Source organism: Chrysochloris asiatica, unplaced genomic scaffold (genome assembly GCF_000296735.1).
Source record: "Chrysochloris asiatica unplaced genomic scaffold, ChrAsi1.0 scaffold00472, whole genome shotgun sequence".
Classification (NCBI taxonomy): Eukaryota; Metazoa; Chordata; class Mammalia; order Afrosoricida; family Chrysochloridae; genus Chrysochloris; species Chrysochloris asiatica.
Window position 1 is genome coordinate 229,480 of NW_006408990.1, and position 10,037 is coordinate 239,516.

Below are 10,037 nucleotides of genomic sequence, written 5' to 3' on the forward strand. Positions count from 1 at the left end.
CCGCTCTTGGCTCTTCTCCCTTGATGGTCCTAGAGACCTCTGCTCCTAGACTGGAGAGTTAATCACTCCCTTCCTTGCTACAAAACATCTACCTTTACATTTCCAACCCTCACAATCAGTCCTGATAACAATCATTCACTATTGTATCACAAGTGACCCTTCTGCATTTCATTTCATCAGCTCTGCCTAGACAGATGGATACTACTCGCTGGAGATTCTGCCTTCCTCCATGCCCCATAGGTCTAGGTTCCCTCTTGAAAGCTTGTAAGCCAGTCACTTCTTGTCTTTGTTGTCCTCCCCCCCCCACCCCCCCCTCAATTTGGGTATCCAATGTCCAAGTTGCCCATCTCTGTCTACTCTGTGTGTGGAGGGGGTGGGAATGTTTCTTGCTGTAAGGATTTGTTCCCTCTTTTGGGTTACTGCATCCATAGGTGTAGGTCAAGTTCATCCATTCATCAGGGCCAGGTCACGTGGGTCAGGTATCATTGACTTTTGATCATATGCTACCTCTTGAAATGGTTGAACATCGACCATTTCTTTGTGGTACATTGACTCTGTGCATTCCTTTCATCATCTTTTGATGATTTTAACATCATTCAATATTTTGCCCAGAGAATCCTTCATTTTTCAAATAGAGGCTTGAGTTTTTTCAGCTTGAGAAATGCTGAGCATGCTCTTCCGTTGTGGTTTTGAAGTCCAGGTCTTTGCCCATGTCACTATAATATTTGACGTTTTCTTCTGGAGCTGCCTTTGTCGTTTCCTTTTTTTTCCCTTTTCCATTTCTTATTGAGCTCTTTTACCTCCTCATTTCCTCCATGTGCTTTACTATCTCTATGCTGGAGATCAAGCTTCAGAGTCTCTTCTGATGTTCTTGTCTTCTTAATGACCTTTTGCTTTCTTTCTGTATGATATTCTTGATGTCATTCCATAACTCTTCTGATCTTCAATCATTAGTGTCTAATTCATCAAATCTGTTCTTGAGATGATCTCTAAATTCAGGTGAGAAGTGTTCAAGGTCATATTTTGCCTCTCTTGGACTTGTTTGAATTTTCTTCAGCTTCAACCTGGAGTTGCATTGAGCAATTGATGGTCAGTTCCACTATCTGTTCCTGGCCATGTTTTGGCTGATGATATGGAGCTTTTTCCAGAGATGTTGTCAGTTTGATTTCTGTGTATTCCGTCTTGTGAGGTCCATGTGTATAGTCATCTTGTATGTTGTTTAAAAGGATTCTATTGTACAATCTCTAAGGAGCTCTGGTAGCGTAGTGGTTACGAATCGGGCTGCGAACCCTAAGGTCAGCGGTTCGAAACTACCAGCCGCTCCGCGGGAGAAAGATGAGGCTTTCTACTCCCGTAAAGATTTACACCCTCGGAAACCCTGTACAGGGTCGCTATGGGTCGGAACCGACTCGATGGCAAACAACAACAACAATTGTACAATCTCTAGTATCATTTCTATCAACAAGGCCACATTTTCCAACTACTGATCTTTCCTTTTTGTTTCCAACCTTTGCTTTCCAATCACCAGTAATTAGTGATACATATTGATTGCCTGTTTGATTAATTTCAGACTGAAGAAGTTGGTGGAATCCATCAATTTCATCATCACTGGCTTTAGTGTTTGGTGCACACATTTGAATAATGCTTGCATTAACCTGTCTTCCTTGTCCAAGACTTTAGTTTATTCAGATCAGCCATCAACACTCACAGAAGCAGCAGTCAAGAAATCAAATGACGTATTGCATTAAGCAGATTTGCTGCACAGGACCTGTAAGGTGTGCCAGAGCAAAGGTATCAGTGTGAGGACTGGGGCTGCCTTACCCAAACCATGGTATTTTCAGTAGCTTCATCTGCATGTGAAGGCTGGGCAGTGAATAAAGAAGATTGTGGAAGAATTGATGCCTTTGAAATACAGTGTTGGAGGAGACTATTAAAAGTACTGTGGCCTACCAGCATAACAAACAAATCTGTGTTGGAAGAAGTGCAGCCTGAATTTTCCTTAGAAGACACGATGACCAGATTTCATCTCTCATACTTCAGACATGTTATCAAGACTGACCAGTTCCTGGAGAAGGACATCATGCTTGCTGAAGTGGAGGGCCAGTGAAAAAGGGGAAGACCCCCAACGATATGGATTGTCAACAGTGGCAGCAGCAATGAGCTCAACCGTAGTGAGGATTGTGAGATGGATGTGGGCCTGGGCAGGGTTTCATTCAGTTGGTACCGACGTGACAGCACCTAACGTGTTGCTATAGCAGATACGCCACACAGGGAGATCTTTGATAAACAGACGTTTGTTCCACTACAGTGTGGTTAAGTGTCATCCAGTCGGTTCCGACTATAGCGATCCTGCATAAGGTGTCTGAGGAGCGTCTGGTGAGTTTGAGCCCACGCTCTTGCTGTTGAAATCGACCTTGCTGTCGGATGCGGATGCTACAGCACCACACCAGGACTCCATAGTCAGGGCACCAGCTCTGTGGGGAACCTCTGTTTCTCTGTCAGCTCTTGGGGGAGGTCTCTGTCTCCTTTCAGCTTCTATAGGCCCTGCGTTCCTTGGACTTCTCCATGTGTCTCCATGTGGCTTCAGTGTGCCCCTGGGTCTAGAGGCTGTCAGTGTAGGGACCCAGGTCTGAAACGTGTACTCCATTCCTGCCTCTTGTTTGTGATTTCTGCTGCTTCTCTCTTCTTTTGTCTTACAAGATGAAAGGTGTTGGAGGCCATATCCCAGTTAATCTCCCTCTCTAGCTGATTGGCTTCTTACCTCATTGCTAGAGAGCCATGCTCCTGCCATATTTCTGATGGACAGTTTAATCCATGGTAACGTTTAAGGTGGGCTTCTCGTGGCAACATCTAGTTGGTTCTTGTTTTTTGTCCACTCTGAGTATCTATCTTTCCCTCAGTGTCTTTTTACCATCCACGTGTCAAGTGACTGTTGATATGCGTGGGTTCCTAGCACCATAGTTGGAGCTGTTTTCTACGGGCTGCCTTTGCTTTTGTTGTTTTGTTTTGTTTTTTTGTCTTCCACTCATTTGTTTGCCTTCTCTGGTTTAATTGAGCATTTTTTGAGCTCATTTTGTCTCAATCTGTACTTTTTAAAAAAATGTTACAGTGGTTGCCCTGGGTTTAAGTTTACCGTGAAGCTAAGTCTCCTCACAAATTGTTCACTATTGTTTCCCCTAAGACTGTTCGCAGTCCTCCCTCCCGTCCCTGATGATAGCAGTTCAATTGTCCATCAGCTGGAATCATCCCACATCTAAGCATTGTCAGTGTTTCAGGGAACTCTTGGGGGTGGCACAGCCATTTAAGCGTTGGGTTGCTAAGCAAAAGGCCGGCAGTTTGAATCCTTCAGCTGTCCCATGGGAGAAAGATGAGGCTGTCTTTTCCTGGAGCTGTATAGCCTTGGACTTGCTACAGGGCAGTTCTCCTCTGTCCTCTAGGGCCACTCAGTTAGAACCGACTTTATGGCAGTAGGGGATCATGACTGTCGGGAAGTAACCTGCTAATCAGTTAAGAACAAGAAAAAGAAAAGGTTGTGTTTATCTTCATTTATACTTTCTCGAGCATTCTTCTTTAATAAGTCTGATTTTCTGACTTAACTCATTTTGCTTCACTCTGAAGAACTCCTTTTACCATCTTTTCTTTGCCTACTCTTTGTAGGAATTTTACTGTATGAAAGTGATTATTTGGATGTTTAGAACTGTTAATGAGTATAGTCAGTCAGTCACTCAGTGACACTTGAACTGAACCCTAAACCAAACCCAACGCTGCCAGCTCCAGTGCACCTCCCAGCAGCCCTGTCACACAGACTCGCAGGGTTTCCAAGGCTGTTGGGTCCCCGGGAGCAGCCAGCCTCGTCTCTGCCCACCTCTCCATTAGCACTGGAAGAGAGCAGGACTCCTAGGGCAACCTGAACAAAAAGCAAACCCAGATTCGCTGCCGGTGGAATCAGTTCTGACTCATTTTGTTGTCAGGTGACATTGAGTTAGTTCAGACTCATAGCGACTCTCTGTGTGTGTGTGTGTGTGTGTGTGTCTCAGAACCACACAGAGCGACAGGGCCTGACAGCCTGCTACACACACACACAGAGAGAACGACAGGTCCTGACAGCCTGCTACACACACACACAGAGAGAACGACAGGTCCTGACAGCCTGCTACACACACACACAGAGAACTATAGGTCCTGACAGCCTGCTACACACAGAGAGAACGACAGGTCCTGACAGCCTGCTGCACACACACACACAGAGAACGACAGGTCCTGACAGCCTGCTACACACACAGAGAGAGAACGACAGGTCCTGACAGCCTGCTACACACACACACAGAGAACTACAGGTCCTGACAGCCTGCTACACACAGAGCCACAGGTCCTGACAATCGTTACGCTTGAGTCCAGTGCTGCTGCCACTGTGCCATCTGGTTGGGGGTGTTTCTCTTTCTCCCACCCTCCGCTTTACCCAGCCTGGTATGTTTTTCCAGTGACTGCTCCCTCCTGACAATATGTCCAAAGTATAAGAGATGAAGCTTAGCCATCCTGGCCTCCAAGGAGCATTCTGGGTGCACTTCTTCCAAAACAGATCTATTGGTTCTTTTGGCAGCCCATGGCACTTTCAATATTCTCCTCCAACACCATAACTCAAAGGCATCAATTCTTCTGCAGTCTTCCTTATTCACTGTCCAGCTTTCGCATCCATATGAGGTTATTGAAAATACCATGGCTTGGGTCAGGCACACCTTAGTCCTCAAGCTGACATCTTTGCTCTTCAACACTTTAAAAAGGTCTTGTGCAGCAGATTTGCCTAATGCAATACGTCATCTGATCTCTTGACTGCTGCTTCCATGAGTGTTGATAATATATTCAAGCAAAATGTAGTCTTTGAGAACTTCAATCTTTTCTCCATTTATCATGATGATATTTATTGGTCCAGTGGTGAGGATTTTTGTTTTCTTTACGTTGAGGCACAACCCATATTGAAGGCAATCCTGTTTAAGGATTTTGAGATTGAAAATCTTCACAGGAGCAGAAAGCCTCATCTTGCTCCTGAGGAGCAGCTGGTGGGTTTGAACTGCCAACCTTGCAGTCAGTAGCAGTAGAGGTTTTAGAGTTTCCGCTACTGAAAAGTATTTTGACTAGCAATGCCACCCAGTCACAGGGTCCTGTCAGAAGGACTATTGATGACTCCAGCCCAGTCACTTGTCTCCTTCTGGGACTCACCCCCAACAGCCCATCTGGACTGTGGCACCCTCTCCTCCCTGACAGAGGCCTCCTTGCCTCATGTGTGCTGTGCTCCTCTGACCTCCTCCCACCTTTCACTTCCTTGCTGACTGCTGGCCTTGCGCCTTTCCTGCTCTTTTCCCAGCCTGCCTTCTTGCCTCCCTGAGTCTGCTTCCCTGACTTTAGTGCCACCATCGCCCAGCCCAGGGGTCCTTCCACCCCTCCTCTGATCTGTATGACACACCCACTTAGACCTCCTTGCCCATGATGCCCGTTTAATGAACCAGGCCTGTCTTCTTGTCTTTTGTCAAAGCTTTGTTGAGACCGGACAGTTCACAGATACTTATGAGTACTCTTACAGTCCATTTTGAACATGTTCATCACCCTGTTTGCTGATTGAATGTTGCAAAGATGACTTAGCTGTCCAGAGCGTGGGTGGTAGCTGGGCCAGAAGGACGTGGGGATGAGGGGAGATTAGTGGGTGGGTGAAATGACCACAGGACAGGGCCCAAAGCTAATCATGGCTCCAGCTATGGAAATCGTTTGTGCTGGCAAGAACTAGTCAGACAGACGGATGGGACAAAGTCAAGAGGCCAAGAGTGGAGGTTTGTCTGTGTCCTGGGGTCAGGTGTGTGATCAGGCTGACATTTGTGATGCATGGGTGGACAGCCTCGGTGGGAGTCTCTATAGGAGTGTCCATCCCACAGGATGGGAATGTCGTCTTCTAGGCCACTCTGTATTCTGGGAAATGTCACAATCCCATAGGCCATCTCCAAGCCTTCAGTGTCAACAGTTACTGGCCAGTTATGGGCAGTGTCTCATCTTCTTTCACTTGCTCCCACACTCATGCCCCCTCTCCTTTGTTTTTTGGAAGTAGATCTCTAAAGCCACGTGTGTTTTCTCTGTAATCTTGACGTTATTATTTGAAAAACTAACCGTGATTCCTTAATATCATCAGACAGTCAGGGTTCAGTTTCCGCTTTCTGTCTCTCTAGTTTTTCAGCTTGGCTCAGGCTTCAGACAAGGTCCACAGACTTTGATTCATTGGTGGGTCTCTGAGTCTGTTCAGTCTGCAGGCTGCCCTTGGCCTCTTAGGACTGGGGTGTCCCTTTTCCTCCTTACTAGTGTAGGACCAAAGAGAAGAATCCATTTCGTATATAAGCTTTAGCACGTCCTCTAGCTCCAAGAAAATGATAGATGTATAATTAGCCAGGCAGCTCAAGGCCAGAGGCCAGATGTTTTCCTTTACCCTAGCCTAAGAACAAAAACCACCAGTCCTGACCAATTAAACTGTAACATCTCATAGTTTGCCAATTGTTAACCAATCCAAAGATTGTAAAGCTGAGAAACCTGAGCTGTTTGAAAACTCTATAAAAACCCTGCAGACAATAAGTTCAAGTTCGGGGCTCTTTCCCTATTCCACTGCGTTGGATAAGGTTAGAGACCTGGCTCGAGCTTGAATAAACAACCCTAATGTATTTACATCGGTACACGGCTCCTGGGTGGTGTTTGGGGACCCCGGAATTCTGGGCATAACACTAGGTCCTGTCAGTTGATCACCTGAGGAGGCCCCACTAGGTCCAGATTTTGTGATTTGTCTTACTGTAGTTTTTGTTTCATCAGTGTTCCTGCCAGGATGCATGTGGGGGGCTTGGTAGGCAGATAGGATCCTGCAGCTCCTGAGCCATTTACGTGAGAGAGAAACCCCTGCTGGCAGTTTCTAGTCTGAAGCTGGCTGTTTCCTTCTCCTAGGTGACGTCAGACACCGGAAGCACGTCCAACAGACTGATCTGGCCGCCACACTGGCCATCTCACTGGGTTTGCCAATTCCAAAGAGCAGTGTGGGGCGGCTCTTATTCCCAGTTGTGGAAGGAAAGTCCATGCGAGAACAATTAAGATTTTTACATTTAAATGCCGTGCAGCTTAGCAAATTGTTGCAAGAGAATGTGCCTCTGTATGAGAAAGGTAAGTGGGCCCGTCTCCCTGGGGTTAGCTGCAGACTTGGGGGAGAGTTTAGTGACTGAGTCAGCAGGGATCCTGCCCTGAGAGCCCCAACTCTCACCTGAACTGAACCCTGGCACACCTGTCTCCTTCCCCTTCTAATCTCATCCTCTTCCCTGCGCTTTCCTCCTCCCCACCGCCTCCCTCCCTTCTCGTGGTGGTACTGATGGTGGTGGGAGGGGATTGTTTTCTTCTTGGGGATCTCCCTTCCTTTGGCACTGGGTTAGACTGTTACACGTGAATCCCGATTCCAAGTAAAGGACACTCGGTGAGACTAAATGACCTTGGCAAAGCAAGATTGACTCCTGCAAGAGGGTGCGTGTGCATAGCCGTACACACAGGGACAGGCCAGCGAGCACACCGAGTGGACAGTCCACTCGGATTGAGTCTCAAGGCTGCATCTCAGCCCATTGGCTAGGGCTTTGACCGCACAATCTTTTCCCTTACCCGGTTGGCTAGTTCAAATTTTTAAGGCGTGCATTCCTACTTCAGGAAAAGAAAAGGAGAGTGTTTATAAATTCTTTACTCACTTCAGGAAGTAGTTAAAGAAAAAGAGAGTGATCATAGATGATAAAGTCTTTACTTCAGGAAAGTAAAAAAAGAAATGTTCCCCAATACAATAAACAGGATTATAATAAATAAATATATTTATGTATTAACCCCCTCCACAAGACTGTCTTAACTGTATGGGTTGAAGCAGAACCACCTCAGCCGCTTTCCCTTCTTTGAGGTCTGTCCTGAGACTCTTCCTCTGCAGGGGGGGGGGGCATGCATCTCACACCTGTGGTGCCCTGGAGGTGGCCCCTCCGGCACATTTGGGCTGGAAAGCAGGCGCTCCCTTGGGCCTGGGGAAGTCTGTGTGTCCAGCCTGGGGTCTGCATGTTTTCTAGTGAGTTTCCTCCCTTAGATGCATGTGTGTGAGATATGTATTTATATATATATATATGTTGTTGTTATTGTTAAAGACTGTGGAGTCAGTTCTGACCCATAGCGACCCTGTACACGGTTTCTGAGGCTGCAAATCTTTACAGGAGCTAAAAGCCTCATCTTTCTCCCGTGGAACAGCTGGTAGTTTCGAACTGCTGACCTTGAGGTTAGCAGCCCAATTCGTAACCACTACAGTACGACTACGGTACCAGTGCTCCTTAATGTATAGATATTATATATATACGTATATGTGTGTGTGTGTATATATATATATGCACACACACACACACATATACGTATACATATAAGTGGACTTTCGTTGTGGTGCAGTAGAATCAGCACTGGACTGTGAACCACAAGGTCAGCAGTTCAAACCCACCAGCTGCTCCTCTGAAACCCTTTACAGGGGCTCTATGAGTTGGAACCGACTGAACAACACTTAACAGCAACAACGTGTGTGTGTGTGTGTGTGTGTAGTACATATCCTGTTTTCTTTTTAGATCCCGGATTTGAACAGTTTCAAATGTCAGAGAAGTTGCACAAGAATTGGATCCAACTCTACTTGGAGGAGAATAGTTCAGAAGTCCTTCTGAACCTTGGCACAAAGGTCCTCAGGCAGTACCTGGACACCCTGAAGACCCTGAGCCTATCTCTGAGCCGACAGGTGGCTCAGTACGACACCTACTCCATGGCAGTGGGCACTGTAATCGTCCTGGAGGTACGGGGTCACAGGCTCAGGGACATGGCCAGGACTCAGACCTGGAACCAGAACACCGCTGTCTGCAGTCCGTGCCATGTTGGCGTTACTAACCATGGGGATGGAACTTCTCGTGTTGCGGTAGCGCGAGTCAGAAAGAACTCAGTTCGGAAAACGTAAAGAAACAGCAAAGTTCATTGCCGGCAGCCGGAGTGTCTGACCCCAAAGTGAGGAGGGGAACAGGGTTTTATACAAGAAACACAGAGAGGTTAGAACACACAGACTTGTCTTGTCAGCTGGGGTGGTATATTCCAGCAGCCCCTTATCCTGTAAGTGGGAGTAAACCCACCAATAAACCCTTATCTTGGTTGTATGGATGGGCTGAGTTTTACCCTGTTTGTTCAGGTGTCCTTGGGTCATCCTGGCCTTCAAGGTTTTTCTGTAAGAGGTTTACTTATTATTTTTCCATAGGGTGAGAGGGGGCGATGGGTGAGCAGGGTGAACTATGCTATAATATTTCAAATGGCAAATGGGGGCTGTTAGTTATACTCTAATATTTAGAAAGGGGGTGTTAGTTATACTCTAATATTTAGAAAGGGGGTGTTAGTTATACTCTAATATTTAGAAAGGGGGTGTTAGTTATACTTTAATATTTAGAAAGGGGGTGTTAGTTATACTATAATATTTGAAATGGGGGCTGTTAGTTATACTCTAATATTTGGAAAGGGGGTGTTATACTCTAATATTTAGAATGGGGGTGTTAGTTATACTCTAATATTTAGAAAGGGGGTGTTAGTTATACTATAATATTTGAAATGGGGTGTTAGTTATACTATAATATTTAGAAAGGGGTTTTAGTTATACTCTAATATTTGAAATGAGGTGTTAGTTATAATATTTAGAAAGGGGGTATTAGTTATACTCTAATATTTAGAAAGGGGGTGTTAGTTATACTCTAATATTTAGAAAGGGGCTGTTAGTTATGCTCTAATATTTAGAAATGGGCTGTTAGTTATACTATAATATTTGAAATGGTGGTGTTATACTCTAATATTTAAAATGGGGTGTTATTTATACTATAATATTAAGAATGGGGGTGTTAGTTATACTCTAATATTTAGAAAGAGGGTGTTAGTTATACTCTAATATTAGAATGGGGGTGTTAGTTATACTATAATATTAGAAAGGGGGTGTT

The 10,037-nt window shown here is 45.6% G+C and overlaps 1 protein-coding gene across 1 annotated transcript in view; it reads left to right on the top strand.

Annotated features, from left to right (window-relative positions):
- The window catches only part of PIGG (phosphatidylinositol glycan anchor biosynthesis, class G), a 53,377-nt gene that overhangs the window by 23,709 nt on the left and 19,631 nt on the right, over window positions 1-10,037 (top strand). The window contains exons 6-7 of the mRNA XM_006877311.1: window positions 6,970-7,182; window positions 8,646-8,863. Coding sequence (XP_006877373.1) covers window positions 6,970-7,182; window positions 8,646-8,863 — 431 coding nt within the window. The remainder of the gene's footprint in view (window positions 1-6,969; window positions 7,183-8,645; window positions 8,864-10,037) is intronic.